This window comes from Lepisma saccharinum, chromosome 30 (genome assembly GCF_977018435.1).
Source record: "Lepisma saccharinum chromosome 30, izLepSacc3.1, whole genome shotgun sequence".
NCBI lineage: Eukaryota > Metazoa > Arthropoda > Insecta > Zygentoma > Lepismatidae > Lepisma > Lepisma saccharinum.
This window is the reverse complement of record NC_139258.1, coordinates 8,991,294-9,018,450: the sequence shown is the minus strand read 5'-3', so window position 1 is coordinate 9,018,450 and position 27,157 is coordinate 8,991,294. Positions and strand designations below refer to the sequence as shown.

At 38.3% G+C, this 27,157-nt stretch overlaps 1 protein-coding gene across 1 annotated transcript in view; it reads right to left on the bottom strand.

The window, feature by feature from the left end:
• Nucleotides 1-1,370: 1,370 nt before the first annotated feature.
• The window catches only part of Ras85D (GTPase ras-like protein 1), a 75,162-nt gene continuing 49,375 nt past the window's right edge, over nt 1,371-27,157 (bottom strand). Inside the window, exons 3-7 of the mRNA XM_083115383.1 lie at nt 23,698-23,726; nt 21,096-21,180; nt 16,135-16,277; nt 12,811-12,971; nt 1,371-10,353 (exon numbers count right to left, since the gene is read on the bottom strand). Coding sequence (XP_082971509.1) covers nt 10,288-10,353; nt 12,811-12,971; nt 16,135-16,277; nt 21,096-21,180; nt 23,698-23,726 — 484 coding nt within the window. The 3' untranslated portion in view covers nt 1,371-10,287. The remainder of the gene's footprint in view (nt 10,354-12,810; nt 12,972-16,134; nt 16,278-21,095; nt 21,181-23,697; nt 23,727-27,157) is intronic.

Sequence of the window (27,157 nt, the reverse complement as noted above, 5' to 3'; positions counted from 1 at the left end):
TATAAGAGCTAAACTGTAAAAATCTTGCCTCAGGGCATTTATAAATGCATAAATTCAATGGGATTTGGATTAATAAAAGTTACAATTTTTCACGTCTACGGAGAAAAATTCACATAATCCCCATCGCCAATAATCCATGCATATTTCCAGGAATTCAAGGAGTTTCCGCTGAGTAGCCACCCTATGATTCAAAAGTTTGAAACAAAGCGCACCAAATAAACCTTGCCTTTGGTTGGGACAATTCAGGACTAAGTTGGTTGACCTTTAACACATTGGGGTCTCACGACGGGCATAGCCCGCAGTGCACTTAAAGTCAATGTAGACGAACGACGGGCATAGCCCGTTATGCGGTATGCAATCGCTTTGCCGATTGAACGATGGGCTATGCTCGTACTTCGTCTCATGCGCGTGTTCATTCAAGCCCCTCTGTTGAAATTCCGACCGCTAGGTAACTCATGTGCTATTTTTATCTCGCACCTGTGATTGTTTGTTGTCGGGTTGATGTACTGTGATTTGTTTAGAATGGCGTCGTTAGATCCAGACTGCATAGAGGATTCCGCCTCAGAGTTTGAAGTTAGCGACGATTTTGATGATGCAGATGAATTTGAAGATTTGGTAGGTTGGTTATATTCGCAATAATTAATTGTTGACAATATAAACAGTGTTGCAAACTCTAGTATTCTATAAATAAAGTGAGAAGAGGTAATTTTTTTGGGTCTATTCATTTTGCCTCTTGCTTGGTTCTCCTACATGCACTGATGTATTTTTAGTTTTTCCATTAATTATTTTGTATAGTGTATGTCAAATGAAAATTTATTTTATTTATTTATTTGTTTAATTTTTACAGATGACGCAGAACCAACTGATACATCGTCTGGTCCTGTCCTGCAGCCACTTTTTCATACAAAAGATAATTACTTGTAATTATTTTTTGTTATGTGCACATAAGAAGTATTCTTATGCAAGATTCAAAAGATGTATTGATAGTTTATGTAGTTAATTATTGAAATTTCCAGATTACGAACTTAAAATATCTCTATATTAACATTTGTTACAATGTTGTACTTTTTTCTTCTTCACAAAACATTGCTGAAAACAATATTAAAAAACGTCTGAAAATGAAAATAAAATTTAACAAATTTTTGTTCATTGAAAAGAGGAAGTTTTGTAGATTTAAGAAATATGTGGTTTAATAAAAACAAATTAAAAATATTTTTTCTATGATTTTTTGAAAAACAACCAAAAACCGCAGACCAGAGGTAACAATGCTGTATTATGAGGCCAGACCCGAATGTGTTAATTGATGAGATTTTTTATTCAAATCATGTGTACTGAAATTCATATATCATTAAGAAATAAACCAACAAACATTTAAATTAAATTTTTTTATTGAATTCTAGTTGAAAGATATGGTACATATATCAATATAAAACATATTCACAAATTCAATCCATTAGCAATGCTCATTTTATAATTTTAACTTTTCACTATGAATGGAAGCTGCAACAGTAATTGGAAGTAGAAAATAACAGCTGGATTGCAACACGATCATTGTAACAACTGAATTATTTCACTGGTACTGAATCCTTGAACTGACATTCAATCGTCCCCTTACAAAGTTTTCAAAATTGTACTTCATAAAAATGCAAAGAAAAAAATAGCAGCACTACATTAAATTGAGATCGTAAGTATTTCTGTTTTCTATTTTCAATTTAAAAAATCAAGAATTTTTATTATATGGATAGTTTCAACACACAGTAAATATAAAGAAATACACAGTGTACAATATAAAAATATAACCAAGATAGAAAATATTAACAGAATATGCGTAACTTCAGTTGCTGAGAAATTCCATATTTCTCGTCTCAAAATACTACACTGTGATATATCTCTACCTCACAATAAATGTTGTGCTGTGACATCCAAGCATTTTCGGTACAGATGAAAATATCTCATTTAACAGTGAATTTTCATTACACAATTTGTACTTTAACTATGTACAATATTTATAATGGTGATAGCACCTACACAGGCAGAAAACTCTGTCAATCTTCACAAAACACTTGAGACACAGTTGCATAAACAAAAAATTCAGTACTTCTCAAATTACATAATGGGTTGCCTTACATTTTGAATATCTCTCGACTCTGTGACATACTGTACTCTTTTATTCACTGCTGAACTGGAAATAACAGTAATTAATGTTTATTTTTGTAATTTTCTTTGATAATGCATGACATATTTTCTTTTGTTTCTTCTTATAGAAAAACTCGTTGGGATTCTGTTGGCTACCTCCTGCAGTATAAGATATAGAATTACGACTAAGTTGATATTGATGATGCATGTATCAGAAAGTATTTGTAGGATTTTTCGCAGGATCTGCAAAAATGCCATCTGACACTTTTGTATAGTCTTTATCAAAGTAATGCAAAATTCAAAGTTTCCATTTATTTCGCACAAATATGAAGTGAAAAACAATATTTTGTGATTACATAACAGGTATTTTGATATTCTGTATTCTTGAGCAGTCTGAAGCAAAACTTTGGAATATTGATGCACATAATTGGAGAAGAATACTCACCCACTGATATTAATCTAAATTTTAAACATTTTAAAATTATTTCAAGCATTAGGATTGATATCGGTGAGAATCTGTAAGAATATCGGCATCAGTATCGGCACCAGTTCAAACTAGTAATGGCTCAGCCTCCGATAGAATATATTTAACAATTACTACTAGGGTGAATCAAAAAGTAAGTTACACCCGACCCGTATTCCTGTACTAAGAGAGCTAAAATAATCACATCTTGTGGCAACACTGTCTGGAATGTTTTCTTCACACACCAGAAGCAGCCGTGCTTCAGCTGGTTTAGTATGCTAGTAGTCACAATGTGAGTATGGCGTGTGGTATTGAGGTGGAGTCCAACATTGAGGTGTGCTCCATTGTCAGATTTTTGTGGGCACAAAGGCATAATCGGAGTGAAATCCATCGCCAAATTGTCAAGGTGTACGGTGAGAATGCTGCTAACCGCCGCGTGAAAATTAAAGAGATTGCAAGTGAACTGAACATATCCTATGGTAGTGCATCTATGCTGATTTGTGATCAGATGGGTTATCGTAAACTGTGCTCTCGCTGGGTGCCGCGCTTGTTAACCGACGGGCACAAAAATCAACGTTTTGATGCTGCGCTGTAATTTCTTCGGCGTTATTCTACGGATGGTCCACAGTTTCTGAGCAAAATCATCACAGATGAGTCCTGGGTGCACCAATACACTCCCGAGACAAAGAGGGCATCCATGGAATGGAGACACAAGGATTCGCCACCACAGAAGGTGTTGTTAACAGTGAGTTTGTGCCCCGAGGAACAACAATCAATGCCGCAACATACTGTGAGACTTTAAAGAAGCTGAGAAAAGCCATTAAAGATCTAAGGCCCAGAAGATTGAGTGATGGGGTTGTTGTTCTTCAGGACAATGCTACCCCCAATACAGTTGTTGTCACACAGGATTTACTGCAGAAATTCACGTGCCCTATAGCCCCAATTTGGCACCCCGTGACTACCACCTTTTCGGTCCTCTCAAACAAGACCTAGGGGGTCAGCGTTTCGCGTCAGATGTGGAAGTGCAGGAAGCAGTCTCAAAGTGGTTCAAAGAAATTGGATGGAATTTTTACAGACAAGGAATCGAAAAACTGGTCACACGATACAAAAAGTGCTTGGAACACATTGGTCACTATGTCAAAAAAAGTTAAATGTTAATGCGTTTTTGTCCAATAATTTTTTTTTCTTTCTAATGTGTTTTGTTTTTTACAGGGGGGTGTAACTTACTTTTTGATTCACCCACGTATATTCAACAACATATGAATCAGCAGGTTTTAGAAGGGAATGAAGACCAAAAAATGGAAAAATGACCTTTTGTACTCAACATCATCAACATGTGCCACATGCCACTTTTGTGTGAATGCTCCCTGAGTGTACTTTTCACACACTAGACAAAGGATGAAGTGCAAAGAAGTTTCTCAAATAAACATGAGCATCCTTGTGTAATAAGAGATTTTACTTTGCTATTTTCTCAAATACATAATGTACTGTATGTGTCCATATCATACCATTATTTTGTATTTCCATGTATTATCCTTTCTCTTCAACCTTCAATTAAAATGCATATGTAATATTGGTGAAATTATAAATATTTGTTAAATGTAGGAGCCTTTGTATGAATCATGGTTCCCCTTACGGAGCTTTCAGACTGAAGCGACACGAAAAGGTGTGTCACCTCAGTCTGTTGTTCACTCATGTGCAGTGAATGTTTTGCTTCAGACCAAAGATGGCCATGTGTCGAACTGTAGGTCAAGTCCTGATTAGCATATCTGAATCACAGATCAACTCAACTCAACCACTGAAATAGCTTTTCTACAATGACAAGTGCAAATGCTTGAATTTAGTTATGAAGTGTAAGAACTAGGTGGATTCAAATGTGATAGCATTGCATATTATGTCAGTATGTGAACTGTATGGTCCTCACCAGTGCTTTTGCCTGAGAAGAAACGTTCCGGCACTCTTCAAGTTGGCTTGTTATTGTTTGCGTTTATCTTAAGAACTAATCAAATTATTGTGCTAGGTTTATAAATACCATGCTTTCATGTAGTTACAAACACACACTCTTTTCGTTAAAATATTATTAATTTTATTCCACCCACAAAAAGGTGCCTGAACGGCGTAGTCAGAAAAAAAAGCACTGGTCCTGAACATTCATGCATTGTAATTTTGTGTACAATATGCTAAAAATTCAGTTCTGCCCTATTTAATGTTTAACAGAATCTAGATTATTGACAATTATATTCCCGATGAAAACATTTTACTCCTAGATCATGTATTTCTCACATGAAAGTGAGCAACTTTCCCTAATTTGACTTTCCCATGAAAAGAGTTGCGATCTGAATTTGTCTCTTCTCAAATACATGCATCAAGAATTCATAAACTATTAATTTTTCAGTTTTGACACTAAACACAGACAAGGAAGTGACTCAAGGTGTGATAGGGCTACCATACATCCTGGTTTTCCCGGACATGTCCTCTTTTCGGACCCTGAAATTTGACTCCGGGCAGGTTTTTACTTTCTGTTAAAATGTCCGGGTTTTTACTGTTATCCAATCATCATAGGTCAGAGATCACGAAATTCAACTTTTCGAATCATTAAACTTCTGATGTTGGCAGTACTGGATGATGCGCTAAGCGTTAGTCGTTTGTTGTTACAGTTTCAAGTTCCGGTCGATGTGATTTCCGCGTTATTCCTTTGTTCAGTGTTTCGAAGTGGAAGTTAGAGTTTGCGAACACTGCGTAAGCTACTAATATGCCTAAAAGAAAGTGCAAGTTTACTAATGAGTTACAAGAAAAGTATTCATGTTTTAGACGTGGTAGAGACGATTCTGAAGGCGAGTGTATGGTTGTACACCCGGTACATATGTGTCTGTGGCAAACAAAGGAGGGCTAGACTTGCAAGCACACGTGGAGTGCGAAAAGCACAAAAGAGCCATCAGAGGTGAAGCTTCATCTACAAAACTGACACCTGGCAGTGAACATGAAGATAAAGTAAGTGCTGCAGAAGGTTCTCTTGCGTTTCATGCTGTTAAACATCACAACAGTTATAAAGTGATGGACTGCAAGAAAGTCAGGTTAGGTTAGTGGCAGTATAATATCATGGACAATAATAGTCTATTTAATGGTGATAAATTGTGTGATTTACGTAATGTTTTCGTGTTTGTGAATAAATTGATGGTATCTGTGGCTTTCGAAGAAAATGTCCTCTTTTTAGCATTTCAAAATATGGTAGCCCTAAGGTGTGAGGCACTAATTTCCAAAGTTTCAGGACTGGATCTACAGTTTAATGTGCGATCCAAACCACTGTTCAATGTGTTTCCACCAAGGAACTTGGAACCGCTAACACGGCAACGACTTCAGCCACATGCTATCGAGGAAGTCTGAGACGAATGCATGAAATTAAGACTGATGTGTTCATGTGACATAAGAGTAAGTTTTTCTTTCTGATGGAAGATTGCAACTTTGTATTTCCAACAGGACCTTACGAGATGTATTGAGTGTGTGTACACCGAACCAATTCTGTAAACTGTCTTCAATGATGCACATAAGACATGGGGGGCTTGAGTGCACAAGTGTTTTGGCTGTTCATTTTTTTATAGAAAAAAAAGCAGAATTTGCAAAATCAAGTCCAATAACCATTTTGGTACAGGAGGAAGGAATTATTGAAACCACCCTGGCAGGGAATGTGCTAATCTTTTTTCCAAAATATATTTCTTTGCTTGTTGAAACTGCAATACAGTACGTCAGAATGCTTTGAGACAGTAATATCTATGAACATTTTCATCACAATTCCAGTTTTGAATTATTTATCGCTCTGTATGCATCAGACACTCAATCACGAACTTCTTTCTTTTCATTTCTAAAACAGCCAATGTAATTAAACACAAGAAATATGTTGTTTTACCAAGAAGTAATAAGTAATATAGTAAGTTCAGCAGTGAATTTTTGTTTTGTCGTCTTGAAACAACTCCATACACTTAAAAAATCATATTTATTAATTGAGTTATTGAATGTATTAATGCTCCATTTAACAAACATAACTAAGACAGTTTTATAATTAAGACAAAAATAAAAGTGCAATATATTTGAGCTTTCTACATTTTGTTGGTTAATATTTTTATTGTTGTAGAATTATGCCACAATACTCAGTAAGGTATAAAACCTTAAAAAACAGCAAACACAATGTGACCAAATGATTGGAACATTGACAAAAGGTTAAAGAAACAAGGTCTTTTGATATAATCTTATTGTTCGTTACAAGCAGCTTATAAATATGCATCTCTTGCCCCTACAGTAGACTCATAGATCACATAGATATATATAAGCCACTGAAATTGAAAAGTATTTCTAACATACAGTACTCTAGATAAGAGAAAACGTCACCTCATTTTCTTGGAAATATATTAAAGTTTCAGCCACTGATTAACACTGAACTGAAGAAGAAAATGGAAAATATTATCGCACACTGCGAAGTGTTTTTTCTTATCACGATGAAGAAGAAAAATAGATTTTCTTATCAGATGTTAGAGATTACAACAGAATAACTACAATATTTATTACTCCTGAACACAAATACCAAAATGTTGTAATTTCTTCCATCATTTTCTTACGTCTACTGTTCTTATTAACGCTATGAGTTGTTTGTTTTGTATTGTGGAAATATACACTGCAAACCATTTGTAAGGTCTAACTACATAACCTTTAAAATCCAGCCTCTTCGCTAAGGCCACATATTCACGTCAGCCTCTGAAAAAGCAGCCTCTAATTCAAATTCCTCACCTTGTGATAAATCTACCTTTTCTATTGGTAGCTTCAATCAAATAAATAATGAACAAAACCTTTGATATTTTAATGTATTTGTTAGCATAGTAGAACTTGCATTGACTGTTCCGTTCTCGCTTTTCACATAAATGCAAATGCTTACGTAAACATCCACTCGTACATATACATGAAGTTGCGGCCGTCAGCCACAGAAAAGTATCAAGATACAACGTTTTTCAAAAGACAATAGAGGTTAACGAATTCAAGAAAAGATGAAAATATAACATTACAATAGAAGTATAGTAACTGTCGGCAGAATCGAAAACTCTTACGAAAGTATAGCCTTAAGGACATCCAGAATAATTTTTTAATGGATGTGGTCAAGTTTATTGATGGACACATCTATATACAACAAACTGTGTGCATAATGTTATGAAGAAACCGTCATTGACCCTGTCGCAGTAGTGCTGCGAGTGCACATTCGTTGTGCTGTTAGGAGCATGGAAGTGGTGTGAGAGATATTATGCTCGTTCCGGGGGTTTAATTAAGAAACCTCTATTTGTGCCAGAATTCGGCATGGAGTAGTAATTTTGTCGTATTTAATCAGTGCAGGATGCAGCGCTGTGCACTTTTGGCCATTGTTTGTATATTCTTCAAAATTATACTATTCTTGCGCTGAGAGTTTCTAAATTTAAGCAAAAAGTTTAAAGAATAGGAGGGGGGGTTGACTTGTAACAGAATCAGCGTACTCTGGGGCATTGTTTGCTGAACGAGGCTTGCCGCGGAAAGAAAATGGAGCAACGCGTGGGAAGAAAGAGTGGCTTCCGGTGATAGTTTCAATATGGGGGAAAATGTAATGTTTTGGACTGAGAGCAGTGTTGGGAGGTATGTAGCACATGCAGTAGCAGTTGTTGTAAGGTTACCTCTGAAAACGTTGCGAGTAGGCACACCTGGAAAAAGTGCGTCGCATTGAGGTAACAGACTGACCGTGACGTCCACGAGAAGATAAGTGGTGTCGTACCGGTTTTGACTAGTCCTCCATTCAAGTTGTATGCCATTTTCGGCATATTGATATTGCTTTGCACTGATAAAACTGGCAGGCGCTAAATAACATGTAGAAACATATGAGTTTTATTGGTGAACGGAAGCAGAGAAAGACACGAGATCGTGGTTTTCGTTTAATGTTGAAGTACACTCTTTCTTTCGTGGTCAAAACTTCTGGCAAATTGCAATGAACTTTTGGAAAAACTTCAGTGTGTGATTACCCAGGCAAGTAAAGCCAGATGAGCCTTGTATTTTTTATTCCTCATTCTTTGTAATAAACAAAGACATACAGCTTAGGGTAATACTAAATAGCATATGAAGGCTACTGGGCGTGGCCAGGACATTATTTTCATTTCTTTGTATACAGTTTCTTTTTTTTTCTACATTAAATATTAACAATAATAAAAAAAATCTACTCAAAGAAATACCATATCACACAATTGTTTCCACTTTCATCAAGCAACTATTTATACTTCTTCAGAGCCATATAACAAAGAGTATTCTGTACAGCATTTCATCTTGGTTATATTAACCACTGAAGATACATAATTAATATTGACACCATCACTGGAAGCCACAATTTCTTCCCACACGTTGCTCCCTTTTCTTTCCACGGCAAGACTTGTTCAGCAAACAATGCCCCGAAGAGTAGGCTGATTCTGTTACAAGTCAGCCCCCCCATTCTTTAAACTTTTTGCTTAAATTTAGAAACGCTCAGAGCAAGAAAAGTATAAATTTGAAGAATATACAAACAATGCCCAAGATTAAATACAACAAAATTACTACTTCATGCCAAATTCTGGCACAAATATATTTTTCTTAATTAAACCCCCGAAACGAGCATAATATATCTCGCACCACTTCCGTGCTCCTAACAGCACAACAAATGTGCACTTGCAGCACGCATTAGCACTACCGCGACAGGGCCAATCATAACTTACACACAAGATCCTGAAAGCAAGTTAATGTACACTGATAGAGGAACTTATATTGACGGCTACATAAAAAAAAGCAGAATATAAAATTAAAGAGCTCGTAAAACCAGCTGCTTTCCGGATAAGACGTCCACCTTACCGATAACAAATTGATATGATGTAAGGGTATTTACCAACATTTGGAGAAAACACGCACACTTATTCATCCAAGCACAATTTCCTACACAACCAAAACCTTTTTTCGGAAATAATTTTTTCAACATTCACATTAAGAAAGCACATGTTTAAATGTGAAAATAAACTTGAATGACACATGGAACTTTTCTATCAGTTATAAAATATTAAGAGAAATGCAAAGACAACAACTGCTCTAAATAAAAATAGCTATTGTAGGAAACACTAACCTTATGAAGTATTTCTACTACAGCTATTCAACATTTTAAAATTCATTTCAATATATAAATGATAAATGTCTCCACTAAACAACTGTAAACCCTTTTGTCTATTATGTCTTCAACAATTAGAACCTGCAGAGATTTCATGCACAATTATTACTGCACTTAAACAAAACCTCGAACGTACTGGCCATTGTTAGGGTAGCTAGCAACAATAGAGACCGTGATACAGTTCTCCAGAGCCAGATCTTCTGTCTACCTACTTCACTGCAGGCTACGGTTGGCACCACACACCGCTGGAATGTACTTCACTACTTCCGCACTTCTCTACTAAATCACAGTAGCACTTACATCCGCACCCATGAATGGTACAAAACAAAAATATCAGCATTAGCAGCCACCGAGTAGTCGCAAATGTAGCTGATCATGCAGTCATTGCACCATAAATGAAAAAAAAAAGTCTCCAACAGCAGTTTTCATTCCACCGTGTGTGTGTGTGCATTTTAGTTCCATTAATTGATCAAAGAATGTTTTCTATAGATAACAGTCGTAATTACAATATACAGCATGGCTTCCTTCTTTTGGTTTTCTTTCTATTGTCCTTACCACGTTGGTCTTTCTGTAAATACAAATGTTTCATGAAACCAAGTCCTGTGATTTCTGTTTTACGGTACATTCCAGCATAATTGAAACGTAATGTAGTGCATAATGAAAAATTGCATTTAATGCGAAAGTAATACAGTAACACCTTGTTAATTTGGACCCCGATAAGCTAAACTTCGCTTAATCTGGACAGACAAACAGGAAAAAAAAGAAGCAGAATGCAAGGTTTTAAACGTGGCTAGAAGTCAACAAGAGAACTTCCCAAAGAAAAGCAACCACTGATGAAATTCTGTTCCCGAAGACTTTGTACTGTACTGTATAGTGTATTTAGGCCTATGCCTTTTAAATACACCATAATAAACGTGTTTTGTTGCTATAAACGGAGTTTTAATGCACTTCTACTGTTCTTTTAGGTTATTTCAGTTAATCCGGACTTTCGATAAACCGGTCATTAGTCTGGATTAACAGGGTTTTACTGTAGTACGAGGCACATTTAAAAAATAAGGGCCAATTATTTATAAAAAATGATTGGCAACTCTCACGCTTACGATTGGACAGAACAAAGATTTGGAAGGGTCTAACAGAGAAAGGGGTTGAAGAAGAGATAGTGTGTAGAGTGCAGAGCACAACCAGAGCTGTGCGAAGATGCCAGTGGGAAGAACAGAATGGTTCTGTATAAGTAATGGACTAAAATAGGGAAGTGCTCTTTCTCCACTGTTCTTCATAATTACAATGGATGCAATTAACGAAGAGGTGTGAAAGAACGTAGGAGAGGAAGAGATGAAGGCCCTGTTGTTCGCTAATGACTTAGTAATATGGGGGAACAAGGAAGAAGTAGTACAGAGACCGCTTGATAGTTGGAATAAGGAAATCAAATTCAGTGCAGAAAAGAGCAAGGTGCTAATAACAACAAGAAACAGAGCCAGAAATGAACCAAGAATAAAGATGGACACGGAGGAGTTGAGGGTAGTGGAGAGTTTCAAATATCTAGGAGGCATAATCGAGGGAAGTGGAAGAATAGATGAGGAGGTAAACAGAAGAGGACAAATGGGTGGTGGACTATATGAAAGCGTTCGAAGATTAATATGGAACAGGGATGTACCTATGAAATGCAAGAAGGTAATATATAACACATACTATGTACCAATAATTACATACAGAGCAGAGACAGAGAGAGACAAAAGAAAGATGCAGGCAGTGGAGATGAAATATTTAAGGAGCATGTTGGGGAAGACTAGAAGGGATAGAATAAGGAATGAGGAGATCCAACAGACAGTGGGGTGGGGGGGGGGGGGGTGAAGCTTGAAGACAGAATTGATCAGGCACAGATGAGATGGTTTGGACACACGAAGAGCTTACAAGACTACCAGTAGGAGCTTACAATGCACAAGGAGTGGGAATAAGGCCAACGGGGAGACCAAGATGTCAGTGGAATGAGGAAATAGAAGAGTGTGTTAGGAGAAGAGGACAAGATTGGAACACCATGGAAAGAGAGGAGTGGTGGAAGACCAGGAAAATAATGGAGAGGCTTAACTTCTATGCCGACCCAGCCACAGGCAGGAAACGGCAAAGGATGATAATGATGATTGGCAACACTGATCACATCATGCCTGCGCAATAACATCAACTAGTTCATTGGTGAACTAGCAATTGTATTTTCCCTAGTCAGCTGTTGCTATCCTGCGAGTTAGTGTGTTAAAATGGCTGCGCAATTACACAATCCCACCAGTTGAGAAGTATGCCTGGTGATTCGATTTCTTAACACGAAAGGCCATAATGCTGCCGAAATTTGACGAGAATTGTGCGAAGAGTATGATTCGAGCAAGCAATGGTGTGCTTTCACCAAAAAATGCAAAAGATTGCAAGCAAACTCCTTCTGCACGAAAAGTCATGGCACCTATTTTCTGGGACCAACAAGGGGTCATTTTGGTGGATTTCATGGAGATGGGAAAAGCAATCACATTGCAGGCACACTATGAACAACAAGACGTGCCATACAAAACCAACGATGTGGAATGCCACACTCAGAACAGTTCTTATCCATGACTAAAATCACTAGTTTGAAATTATTATGTTCCTGCATCCCCATTATAATAATAAATGTAAATGGCTGTGACTGAAATCAAATATGTGTGAAATATATACTTTTAGGTTGACATTCATTTTCCAGGGGGAGGTGGGCCATCCTTGTACCCCTTCTTGACATTTATGCCCCAACATTATTGTACTTTCACCTAGAAATTTAGTGTAGATTGATCTTATCGTCCTTATTAAACAAATATATTCTTTTAAAAATTAAATATTATCAAACCGATGAAAGTTTCATCTGTTATGATGCCTCTATGTTCCTGAATTTAATTATATACATACATACATAATGTAAAAAACACTAAGTACTTGATTGACTGAAAAAGAGGGTTAGTTCAACAAAAATGCAAGTAGAATACGAAATTCTGATGACAATGTTACTTACGTCCTTCCTAATTTCCCGTACCAACGTATAAAAGGCATCATCCACTCCCATTCGAGTTTTGGCAGATGTTTCCACAAAAGGTATTCCATATTGTTTAGCAACCTCTCGAGCTTGCACCATTTCAATTGCTCTTGTAGGAAGGTCACACTTATTACCAACCACTGCAAGAGAAATCACAGTAATCAAGTTTTCGTGCCCGCACAATCAGTTTCAAGTACAATGTGGTTCAAAAAAAGGTAACCAAAAGCATTAAGTACTCAATAGGGATGAACAATATCGGAAATTTGATATCGTGATATGTCGAAGAAAATATTGTCACACATAAGACATTTTTTCATATTGTGATATTGGCGATATATCGTCTCCATGATATATATCGCTAAATATAGTGATGATATATCACCGACACAATATAAATCATCAAAATATTGTGATAATATATCACAGACACGATATCGTGACAATATTATCAGTATCATCTAGTTGATATCGCCGGATGATAATTTTTCAATACTGCAATATATTATGTGGACAATATATTGCCCAACACTAGTACTCACTAATTGAATTACTTTGTTTCGGGCCATTTTGTATTTAAGTTTTAAAGACCAGAATGAAGATAATCTTCTTCAATCCTTTGTTGCATTATATGGTAAACTTTGTGACAGGATATATTTTAGGTTTTGGAATCCTATGCTAATATTGTTTGTTCTGTTGATGAACGAATCAGCGAATTGTGTGCTTTACATGTGCTGAAATCTGCACGCTCAAATCTCAACTTCCAGCTGCTTACAACTAAAGTTCAAATCACCAACCCTGAGACCTTCTGTAAACAAAACAACGTGCATGCAGAAAGCATTGCAAACTCATAGAAGTAAAATAATCCACACGAAAATCCAGCGTTGTTACAGGATTCATTACGTAAGGTAAAACAACAGCCAGTTTGTAGTATGGGATACGCTGCTGCAAATGACGTCTCACTTTAAACCCAATGTTCTTTCTTTTGTACTTATTGCTTCACCTTTATGGTTAACTCTTTGCACCAGTAATCATTTCCAATAAATTTGGTTTCTTTCTTGCATGCGAACTGAATATATTTTACTTGCATTTTTTTAGACAAAATGATATAACATGGTAATGTATATTTCAAAGGTTTGATATAGATAGGAGTGTATTTGAAATTTGTTTGTAGATTTTATGTAAATTGTATCTTATGTAAATAAAATATATAATGGGCATAAACAGCAATACACAATACAAGTCCAATAAATATATTGATGATGATGATCAAAACAAGACAAAGAAAGTTCGTAAATTTATTGCAGTTGGCAACTTTGACAAGCAACGGTTTTTGTTCCGCCAAATATAGTGCACTTCGTAAAATAACTTGGTGACATGGCAAGGCAAGATAAGTGTGAACATTTTGTAGGAATATGCATTGTACTTTCAATGAGCTTACAGATTTGTGTACATAATGATATTTTATAACATTGGTCATTTTCTAAAAATAATCATGTGAACAGGAAGGAAGTAGTGCCACTTTCAACATGGCGAGTTGTACGCGTGCGGGAAGGTCTCCGTGTTCAGTGATACATTGAATCGGTGAGCCGGTTTGTTTACAGAAGGTCTCAGGGTTGATGATTTACAGTTTAGTTATCATTGCCTGCATCGTGGTCATGTGAAACTTAGTCTGCAAACTTTTGTTCATGTATGTGCTTTGAAGCAAGAAGTGGGAAACTAGGGTAATTTTTGTAGGTACTGAATCATATGCTGCCGATTTGTAGTCTGTGGTACATGGTGTGTAAAGAGTACATATAATGTTGACAAATTTCGCTACCTTATGGGGTGACACGTTTTGTCCAACACAATTTTCTTATGGTATATAAGCAGGCAATGGATTTATATGTAGTAAAAATGTGCTAAATATGTAAATACGTATTTAGTTATTTTCACCAAAATATGGAGCTAAATATGGACTTAAAAATGTGAACATTTTTAATAATATAAGACACTACACGAGCTACATAAAATACAGTCTTGGCATTGTAACTATTACCGTGACTATCTTGAAGAGAAACCAGAAGCGAATCCCATACGTGTGCCACAAAATCATTGGTATACGCTTGTCACTTGTAGCTGGGACCAAAGACGATCGGGTCTTGTTTAGTCTTGTACTACGGATCGTGTGTAGGTGTTTGGTTCTGAATAGTACTGTTGTGTGGTAGTTAGAAGACGTTAAAGTGAAGTGTATGTATAATACCACCCTGAACAATGTTCATGCATGAAGAACAGCAAATATTAATCAAATTTCAGGTTGCATGTGGAAGGAATGCACGGCAAATTCACAAGGGCTTACATGAAGCATGTGGGGACCATGCTTTACCGTATCGTACTGTTGCCAGATGGGCCAAGGCATTTGAAAGTGGTCGTGAATCAGCCACGAAAGAACATGGCACGGCAACAGATCCACACCACCTTGATGCACTTCGCAGATTGCTGGAGAATGATCGGCGTATTTTTGTATGTATGTACGAGGTGTTGGAGCACCCACCTTATTCTCCTGACATGAGTCCGTGCGACTTAGATTTGTTTCCTAAGATGAAGGAACCGCTGAGGGGGAAATGCTTTCCAGACGTCCTGAGCATCATATCCGCCACGGGACGGTCTCTGCGCACACTGGCACGAACTAGAGCTATCAATGGCATGCAACGACTGCCAGATGTTTGGAAATGTATTCACGCAGCAGCAGGAGATTGCGTTGAAGGATTGTAAAGGATTCCAGGTATGTATAGTTGTTAATGTCACTTTCTCATTCATGTTGACTACAAGAAAAATGGCCTGTGTACAGATCAAAATAGAGAATACAAATGTGCATGTTTCTTAGTCCTAACCTATCTGTATTTGCCCACTGCTGCTACAGAACTACGCATCAATCAACTGCAAGATATGATGTCACTTCCACCCACCAGAGGTTAAACAGGCAAGATTTTGCAGTTGACTTGAAGTTTTGAATGGCTCACTGAACTTGGAATGTGTTGAAATTTCACGATCTTGTCTGTTAATGAAATATACAGAAGAAATAGAATGTCAGTATGGGAGCCAGGATGATCCGCCCCCTCCAACAAAAAAGCTCGAAAATGGGTCACCCCAGCTGTAACACAGTCAGCAACTTCATGGTGATTTCACTTCAAATGGTCCTAACGATTGGGAATAGTATGTGACATTGGGTTATATTTGTGGGACAACTGCAGAAGCAAAACTCTGAAAATCTTCAAATCAGTTTATGGAAGAGAAACATCATGATATAAATGGCAAGGTACTTACAGACCATTGGTACTTCTTCTGCATCCTTAACTCTCTTAATTTGCTCTCTGTACATGCTGATGTCTTCGAAAGACTTAGCATTATTCACGGCGAACACCAGGAGAAATCCTTCACCTGTCCTCATGTATTGGTCTCGCATAGCACTGAAAATATGCATTAAAATTATATCAAATTACGAATGTTACAATGCCAAAAAAATGTTCATAAATATGATTATGCTTTCTTATGTTTAAAGTACACATGAATTTTCATCCGATATACTATACAAAGGAAATAACCATGTTGGAAGATTCACATAATATTAAAACTTGTATAAATTGATTGGTTTAGACATGTTTATACAGGGTGTTTCCTGGCTGATGATAGAAACTTTCAGGGATGATGGAGAAAGGCACATGCATCAATTTGAGATAAGGAACCCAATCCGGAAACGACTTAGTCAAAAGTTATAATACTTTTATTACTTGTACAAGTTTCACAAGCTGCTACATTCACAACAGTTGTTCAAAGTGATGTCCCCCAGCTTCGCTGCAGGCATGACATAGTCGCACAAAGTTCTGGCGTTCCCTTGGAGTAGCCTGAAGAGGATCTCCTGGCAAGAATTCTCGCTGTCTGTGACATTGTTCGAACGACACCAGGGTTGTTCCAACACGTACGCCAGAACTTTGTGCAACGATGTCATGCCTGCAGCGAAGCTGGGAGACACCACTTTGAACAACTGTTGTGAATGTAGCAGCTTGTGAAACTTGTGCAGGTAATAAAAGTATTACATCTTCATACACCGATTTTCGCTTATAGCTTTCTACTTTCGCTTATAGCTTTCTACTAAGTCGTTTCCGGACCAGGATTCCTTATCTCAAATTGATACATGTGCCCTTCTCCATCATTCCTGAAAGTTTGTATCATCAGCCCGGAAACACCATGTATTTCACAAGGGTCGTTCAACGTTGACCAAGACATTTTTTAATTAAAAAGTGGTAAATAGCTGGAGAACGATGTAACTGCCTGAGGATGTACCTTCATCCTTCATGAGTATTGTGTGTTCACCCCGATGTAGTTATGCATGCACAGCAGTGAATGATAAAATTCCTTGTGAAGGAGAACCTGAAGCCAGTTGAAATTTTTGAGAATATTGCAAGCATGATATGGGGAACAAACGATGTCATGGGGAAGAATGTACGAATGATGTCAACAGTTTGGCGTAGAACGTTAGTTGCTGATGAATGAACCGCATGGACACATTAGTCTGACTGGGACATGTTCTCTATGTAAATTTTTTGGGAAAGGGTCATGATTAATGCCCAGTATTCCTGCACATTGATGAAGGATGCGATACGTAATGTCATTCGCAATAAAAGACTGGGGATGATGCCTGCAAATGTCATTTTTCACCATGACAATGCATGGTCCCACATGGTCAATTTGACAGCAATAACTCTCCGAAAGGTTTTGCTCCATGCTTACACTTAACCCTCAGTGATTATCACATTGGTTGAGCCACTTGAAGAGCATATGGGAGGGAAGAAATTGAAGACAGATGAAGATGTCTTGCAGCATCTGCAACAGCAGTGAACTTCCTTTCTTGCCAAAGGACTTAGGGAACTGATACAATGATAGCAGCTGTGCCTAGATGCTCCGGAGAATTCCTTTGAAAAACTGGCATAGTTTGGTGCTTGTAGGACCTTCCAATTTTTCCCCAGAAATAAAAGTCTCGGATCAACCTTGAATGACCCCTGTAAAATAGGTCTAGCTCGTGCATTCATGTGTATTTTCTTGTTAGTGTAATATATTCTGTCAAAAAAGTACTGGGAATTGTTAAATAAAATGCACAATTTTCATTTATTCATCACTATTTATTTTGTCGCCTTTCAAAGTAGGCCCCATTTGATGCAACACACATATGCCAGCATTTTTTTTCAGTATTGGAAACACTTTTTATAGGCGCTTTCCAGTATGGCCTTCAGCTCCTTCCACAAATTATGCTTTATGGCTTCAATCAAGTCAAAACGGGTACCCCGGAGCGGCAATTTTAGTTTTGGAAACAAAGAAGTCACACGGGGCCAGATCTGGTGAATACGTTCGATGGTATTTATTGTGTCTTTGGCCTTAAATTCGGTCACAACTGTCGCTCTAGGTGATGGCACATTATCATCGTGTAAAATCCACGAATTTATCTTCCACAAATCTGGCCGTTTCTGACGGATTTTCTCACGCAAACGCTTCAATATAGCCAAATAGTGTTCTTTATTGACAGTCTGTCCCTCTGGAACGAATTCATGATGCACTAAACCACGAATATCGAAGAAAACAATGAGCATCACCTTGACTTTTTAGCACTTTGATGTGTTTTTTTCGGTTTCAGCTCATCTTTTGTCCTCCATTCTGATGACTGTTGACTTGTTTGCATGTCAGTCTCGTAAACCCACGTCTCGTCACCAGTTATGATGCATTCCATGAATGTGGGATCAGAATTGGCACGATCCAGCATGTCTAAAGAGATTTGCTCACGGTACTGTTTTTGAAGAAAATTCAGCTCTTTTGGAACAAACCGTGCGGCGACGCGTCTCATGCCCAAAATATCCACCAAAATCGAACGAACAGACTCGTGAGAGATGTTAAGGTCAGTAGCTATCTCTCTTAAGCTGGAATGGCGATTATCGAGCACAATTTCCTTCACTTTTTCGATGTTTTCATTGGTTGACGAGGTCGAAGGTCGTCCAGAACGAGGCATGTCTTCCATGATCTCTCTGCCCTCCTTGAACGCTTTGTACCACTTGTAAGCCCGTGTTTTTGATAAAACTGATTCACCATAAGCCTTTTCTAATATTTTTTAGCGAGTCAGCACACGAAATTCTGTTCGCAACACAAAATTTAAGGCAAACTCTTTGATCAATAATTTCGTTCATTCTAAAAATCGTGATGCATACTGAAGTGGACTGATTCAACCTGCTGCTGTAAACAAACTGGTTGACAGATCACGATCATGTTTGGCATAGTAATTAAGTACAGAGCTACCAACTTACAGAAAAAAAGATTTAAAAAAAATCATTTGCGTGGGCCTATTAAATTACATATTCCCGGTACTTTTTTGACAGAAGGTATGTTCTGGCCAACAATGAAAATTATCAAAGAATTCTTTAAAATTTCTTTTTAATGAAGAATTAAATTTTCTAGAATGAGGACAATCTATTTGAAGTAGTTTGTGATTCTAAAGTTGTTATTGGTGAATTTACAAGACCAACAATTCAATGAACTTTGTACTTAAAGTTTATTTAATGATAGGAAATTGTGGTTATCTAATATTATGTAACAAAGATTTTTAAAAATATCATCAATTCCTTAAATTATTACAAAGTGTGCTAAATTCTAAGCCAATATACAGGATGTCTGACAAGTCCTGCATCATAGGCAAACTCAGAAAATATTTCATTTATTTGTTTTTAGGTGAATCATGCAAACAAATTGAGTTCATTTTGCTGTGCTGACATGAGGATTGGTTACAGAGAGCAGTGGCTGATTAATTTAACAGACGTCATCCGGGCAGAGGTGTGAAGATTGTACAAATGTAGATCAAGGAAAAGTGTTATGCAATCACCACCGATATGTTACAATACAACACATTGAAAATAGCATGAAGTTCCGCCTCCAAATATGTTTAGAACTTGGAGGCAGTCATATTGAACAAGTACTATGATTTATCCTATGATGTGGGACTTGTCGGACACCCTGCATAGCTCCAAGCTGGGAGTTGCGATTTCAATATTTAGGAAACACACACTGATAAAAAACTTCACATATGTAAAAACTGTGGAAGCGAAAAAAGTGATTCCAGAGGCGAAGTTGGTAGAGCAAAGGTACAGTTTGCCAGAGATCCAGGTTGAACCTGTATTTGTTGCTTAAATTTCTACAAGGTTCATCATCTGTGTGTGCATAATTCTTATGTAAAGTATCTTACATTTTATGAATTCTCCACAGTACAATTGAGCACAATAATGGAGTGTGAGGGAATGACACTGCTACCTTCTTCCCTAAACGAAATTTTAAATATGCTACAGATATGACCATGGTCAACTGCTTCTCCATAAATGTTCATGACTCATAATTCTGACACCACAGGCCTTAGTATGAACACAGTGTTCCTTTCTGCAAGTCCCTTAATCAATTAGGGCCTTGCCGATGGTAATGTCGTCGCCTTGTAATCAAGGGGTCCTGGGTTCGATACCCGGTGGAGGCATACAGTGGTTCGGATCCCACTTTAAACTGTAGGTCATCCCGATTAACCTTACTGTGCATAAATGGACTAAAAACACAAACTCCATCAATGAATCTTCATCAATTCTATCAAATAATTATTCATCTAGAATCTAATCGTAAATTTATTTAAACAGGTACACTCCTGTTCACATAAAGTTGGCATATTTTATAGGGTTGAGCAGTTTAAGTATGTGCCACTTTATGTGAACAAGAGTGTACAAAAGTGATGTAAATATACACAAAAAAACTATGCTACAAGCAAGAAAAGGAAATAAGTAATGTACAAGTTTCAGGAAGCTTATCGCTTATTATTAATGATTAGCTTTTCTATTTGGATGTCACTAAATACATTCTAAATTAGTACTGTTAGAAATACAGCTGATTTTGATACTGTTTATTATCTCTAGAATAAAACACAATCTCATCTGTGCTTCATATACTCTATCCCCAGAATCTGTGGAGCAGGGCCACGCATAACGGTAGCGAAGGCTGATAACTGCAGTTGCTTCCCCCCTCCATGTAATCCCGTTCTCCCTCACATATTCATTGATAGATCCGTCTCGCGTCACTACTTGCGCAGACTTGTTTTCGTTCGCTTCCTCCAAAAATACCCAGGACAGAGTATAGAATATGTATGTCAAAACATGCAAATTTCTTTACATTATGTTCATCAAGGTTGCTTTATATTCAACATCTATCAAACATACCTATATTCCTCTTGTCCTGCTGTGTCAAGGATATCCAGGAGGCATGTTTCTCCATCTATCACCACTTGTTTACGATAGGAATCCTCTGAAGAAAAATAATATCATATATTACCACTTGATTCAAAATAATAATAAAAATAATTAATTCACAATTTCACATCCTTGTCTAGTGTGTGTAAGCTACAGTAGACTTGCGATTAACCGAGGGAGTGGTTGGAAAACATCGCACTTCATAACGCATCCCCTGCTTGTTTACTAGTAAGTTGGAGTCAAGTCACCCTCTGCCCTGCACGTGTTCGTTACATTGTCGGTGCGTCCGATTGTCACATTATCACATTCTGAGGAACTGAAGGCGATCGAAGCTGCTATAGCCTACATTGAACAGCAAGAAGAGTCTACGCCGCTTAATCTACTCTTCCTACAGCGTTGGCGTTACATCGCAGCATCAAAGAGAGGAAAGAGGTTAGTCCAAAAAACCATGAAAGACTTTTTGAAAAAGTAACCTTCTCATTTATGTTGTACTAGTAATAAATAATTACTATACAGTTTTAAGTGTTGTTTCGTCAATTACGACCTATTAGCACATTATCTCCGTATTATCCGAGTGTCTCCGTATCAGAGATAGTCTCGGTCCCAATTAGCTCGGATAATCGCGAGTCTACTGTATTTGAATTCAAGGCACAAAATCAGATGGAAAGGAAGTACAATAATTGCAGAAAAGGTGACATTGTTACAGAAAAAATTAAACATAAGACCAGAAATGTTATCAAAACAAGAGGAAATGATTGCAGAAAAGATGTGACAATTTATTTTGAAATACACACCCATTTTACCTCTCTCGGATAAAAAAATACTTAAGAAGACTTCATCATCCCATTTTTAGTTTGAAGGTATTGCATCTCCACCTGTACAGGTGTTAAAATTGTAAAAACACTAACTGGTCTTTTAAAACTGAAATGAATCTACAAAATTTCAAGCACAAACTATTTCCTTGTTGCAGGACACATTTCGGTCTCCCAACAAAGCTTTCTTCACACAAAATTAAATCACGTTTGGGAACTCATATAGTCATATCAATCCTAACAGACCAGGAAGTCGTGGATATAACAAGCAGTAGTTGTACATTGAAGAATATAATACAGAAGGTCGATCCGCGTATGTGTGTCCAATTTTGGACTAGCACTTACCTTATGAAAATCCACGGGATCACCATCAGTTGGCCTCAATGTGATCACCATCTGTCTTGGCAATAGCCCTGCACCATAACTTCCATTGTAGGAGGCTACGATGAAGTACAGGAAGTGGAATCTTCTGCCATTCCTCCTGACAGGCTTTCCACAGGCCCCGGAGAGTGGTGACACGATGAGAGGAAATTGCCCGTTTCAGTAGACCAAACCCACAGAAATTCATAGGACTCGCATCCGGTGACTTCACCAGTATATCGTGAAATGGAATACCCCGAATGTCGATGTCTGTCGCCATATGTGGCAGAAAGTTCTTAGTAGAACGAGATGTATGTGATGAGACCTTACACCGATGGGCCTCACTGAGGTAATGTTCACGGCTTTTAAATCCTTCCGGAGGTTTAATTTCTCACACAGGGTGTGGTTCACAGTTGACTGGGCCACGTGGAGTCGTGTGGCCATCACACGTTGCGTCGGGAGGTTTCCTTTAGTGCCATTCGATGCAGCTTCCGAGACATGGGTGGCATCACTGCAGTGCACGCTCCCTTCCTCGTCCCCTGGTGGGCGACTGAATAGCTGGAACCTCGAGGTTTTTATGCCGCTTGATTATGTTCTTGATGGTCGTCGAACCCAAGGCACATCCATGTTCTTTGCACTTTTTCTGAATTTTTGACACCGAGTATTTGGCGTGGAAAAGTGCAACTACGTACCCCTCCCAAAAACGGTTCACCTGTGGAGCCATGATGCACACAACACACACTCGTGATAGTGCCACGATACTACAGGCTCTAACCGTCCTCCCACGATTTTAACCGCTTGGATCAGTTGATTCTGTGCACAGGGGTGACAGTTCAAAATCGGACACATATACGCGGATCGACCTTCTGTATACTCTATACTAGGGCTGAGCCGATACTGATTCCGATACCTTAACAGATTCCATCCGATACCGATACTTTTATAATTCCAGTTTAAAATAACAAAGGCTAGTTACCGAGTCACAAAACTCATCACATCACATTCTATTAATGATATCAAATACTCCCAAATTGTTCTCATATAGCATTATATCACTTAAAATGTCCTGTATCTTTATGTAAACTTCTTCCTAGCCCCAGAAGATTACCTTCCCTTATTGCAACAATGTATGCGTAAGTACAGAGAATGTGAGCATATTAACATTTTATGTAGAATAAAAACAAATTTTGTGCAAATTGTTAACGAATATTATCGCACAAGATACATATATATTGAACACTGAAAAGTACGTTAAACCAACCTAAGCATACAACACAGGTTGTACTTATTAATTGAACACAGTGAATATAGATAATTACAAAAATTGCACAGAGCTCAAGAATAGATAAATATGTTACTTGTGGTTAAATTATAATCTTAAATTCTACAAGTAAACTTACCAATTGTTGGGTCATATTCATCTACAAAGCTGTAAAAAGAGGGAAAAAAATTAGAAACATGACAAATGTGTAGGCATTGATTTTTTTTCAAAATCAAGTCACTGAAGAAAACAACACTATGACAGCAAAACTTTTTTTAAAATTTTTTAAAGAAAACTAATGTCTGTGTAAAGCAACATTAAGAAAAATGGATAACATGATTAAAACTTAATTAAAATATATTTTTAATTTAGTCTTATAATAAGATGTTGGTGGCGTATACGGATACTAAGGAATGATGGAAATACAATTAATAATAATACTAAAATACATTTAAAAGAAGCACAGGAGACAAGTCTCCAATTAACCCTCCAGAATTGGTGCATTGGTCAATTGGACCTGATACCAAAACGAAATGAAATCACCCCTCGTGAGGGCATGCTAGAACCCACAACTTGTCGGTACCTTTCAACATCACCCTCATTGTAACCAGTGGCGATGATTGGGTTCCAAAACTGGAGTGTAAGGACAGTTTACTTTACCTTGTTAGATAAGGTTTAGCATACTGCAGGGGGGGGGGGCAACTGCCCCCAATGCCCCCCCCCCCCTTGATCGACACCACTGATTGTAACACACGTTCTATTCCTGGAACCACAGGTACAAGAATTCCATCTCATTTCTCTTTTTTGTCAGGTCCTTTTCACCTGTGGTGTCCATTGTAACACTAGCCTTGTCTGTCTCAGGAACTGTCTGGGCGATGTTGCGCTAATATAGTAATAGTCCCCCATTGACTGATCTCTTTATTATGGGCACAAAGCTGTATGTGCCCAGCACACAATACAGTAAAACCTCGTTAATACGGACCCCGATAAGCCGGACTTAGCTTAATCCGGACAGGCAAAAGCTCCCCCCCCCCAAAAAGCAGAATGCAAGGTTTTAAATGTGGCTAAAAGTCAACAACTTCCACAGCAAGAGTTTCGAGTGATGCAGAGCCAGGTCCGTTGGGCACATCATCATAATATGGGTATCGTGTATGTACGTACTGCATTGTATCTACAGTATTGCTTTACATTTACTGTACTGTATAGTTTATTTTTGGCCTATACCCTTTTAATACACAATAATAAACATGTTTTGTTGCTATAAATGGAGATTTAATGCACTTTCTACTGTTCTTTTAGGTTATTTCAGTTAATCCGGACTTTCGTTAGAGTGGTCAACTTAATTTGGATTAACGAGGTTTTACTGTACATGGAAAAGCAGCTTAACTAAAAGAAAATTGAGGACAGGCTCCCAGCAAGAAAATACAATACATGGCCTGTCTAAAAAGTATCCGACCTTTTCTTTTCCCGCGGAAAATACAAGATGTGGCTATTAATATCCAGGACTGATGTCACAGCACGAAACCGATCACTCACCCGAGAGGGGTGCTGCTGGTATCCGGTAGGTAGTACATCTGCACAGGCACCCCGAAGCACGCGCCAGTTGGAGACAAGAGCTTGGCTGGGAAAGACGCGTCGAAACGTATCTGGTGAAGTGTTGTTGTCGAAGTGGTGAAGTGGTGTTGTGGAAGTGTAGAAATGGAGCAAAGGGTGAACATCAAATTCTGCTTCAAACTGGGCAAAAGTGCGACAGAAACACATGCAATGTTGAAGCAAGTGTATGGTGAGCAAGCACTATCCTGTTCCCGAACATTTGAATGGTATGGACGTTTTCGGGACGGGTGCGAAAGTGTTGAAAATGACGCCCACACCGGAAGGCTGATTTCCGTGCGTACGCCTGAAACAATTGAGAAAGTGTGCGAGCTTGTAACATCGGATCGGCGACTGACTATTCGAATACTGGCCAGTGAACTGAACATCGACAAAGAGGTGGTTCGCCAAATTCTGATGCAAGACCTAGGGAAACGCAAGGTGTGTTCCAGATTTATTCCGCACTGTTTATCGGACAAACAAAAGCAACACAGAATGGACACGTGTGGTGAACACATTGACAACGCTGACGCTGACCCTGCTTTCCTGGATTCGATACTAACGGGTGACGAATCATGGTGCTACCAATACGACCCTGAAACCAAGAGACAGAGCGCAGAATGGCGGTCTCCCAGCTCCCCTAAACAGAAAAAGTTTCTATTTCAAAAATCAAAGGTCAAAGTTATGTTAATTGCTTTCTTCGATAGTGAAGGACTGATTCATCATGAATTTGTTCCACCTGGCACGACTGTTACAGGACAGTATTACGCAGAAGTTCTTGCCTGACTCCGACAAAGAATTCGCAGAGTACATCCCCGTTTTCGACAGAATGGGAGTTGGTGTCTGTTGCACGATAACGCCCACCCCCACATTGCATTGCCAGTGAAGCGGTTTTTGGCCAAGCATGAAGTCGTAGAGCTGCATCATCTGCCATACTCTCCTGACTTGGCCCCCGCAGACTTCTTTTTGTTCCCAAAACTCAAAACTATGCTGAAAGGAACACGGTTTGTGGATGTTGAAGACATCAAGAAGCAAGTGACGTCGACATTGAAGAGCCTTCCGAAAGAGGACTTTAAAAGTTGTTTCCGCAACTTATACAGCCCAGCACAGAAGTGTATTACGACAGGTGGGGATTACTTCGAAACATATTAAAAGGGTAAGTTTTTCACATCATCTGTTCTAGTGTTATTAGAGCAGTCCTGGAAATTAATAGCCACACCTTGTATATATGATAGGTTGGCTACACTCGGCACAGAGGTGAAGGGAACCTTCATGCACGTGCACGTATGTTGCTGGGCGTGTTGGACCCATAAGTTGATAAGAGACTGACGAGTGAGGTAGTGTTTCTGTGCAATGTCGCATTTTGTTGTTCGCTAGGATGACTGAGTGAGTGGAGCATCAAGTTTTGCCAGAAGCGTGGGGAGACAAAAAAAAAAAAAAGGAAACAATTCGCAAGATTCAACAGGCATTTGGCGATACTGCCAAAATAAAGAACTGGAACAACCGCTTCAAAAATGGCTGCACATCGGCGGTGTAGAGTGATCAATGTTCTGGGAGGCCATTAACAAGCCGGAATGCAGAAAACGTTGAGAAAGTGAGGTCCTTGATAATGGAAAATCGTCATTTGACAGTCAGGGTAACTGCTGATGACATTGGTATTAGCAAAAATTCTGTGTATTCAACTTTACGGGAGGATTTAGGCATGCACAAGGTAGAGGCAAAAAAGCTGCTTTTGCTGGAACAGCGAGAACTTTGACGTGGCTTCGCACAAGACATGCTGGAGACTTGTCAACAGGGATGCAGAGATTGTCAACACCGTGATAACTAGAGATGATAGACTTCTGGTTGTTCCCGAAGCTAAAATTTCCACAGAAAGGCTCCCGTTTTGACAGCCGAGAGGACATTATGCGTTACGGGACGGTGGAGTTGAGACACATTCCAAAAGAGGCCTTCCAGTAGTGCTTCCAGCAATGGCAGACTCGTTGGGCTAAGCATTTGAAATCCCAAGG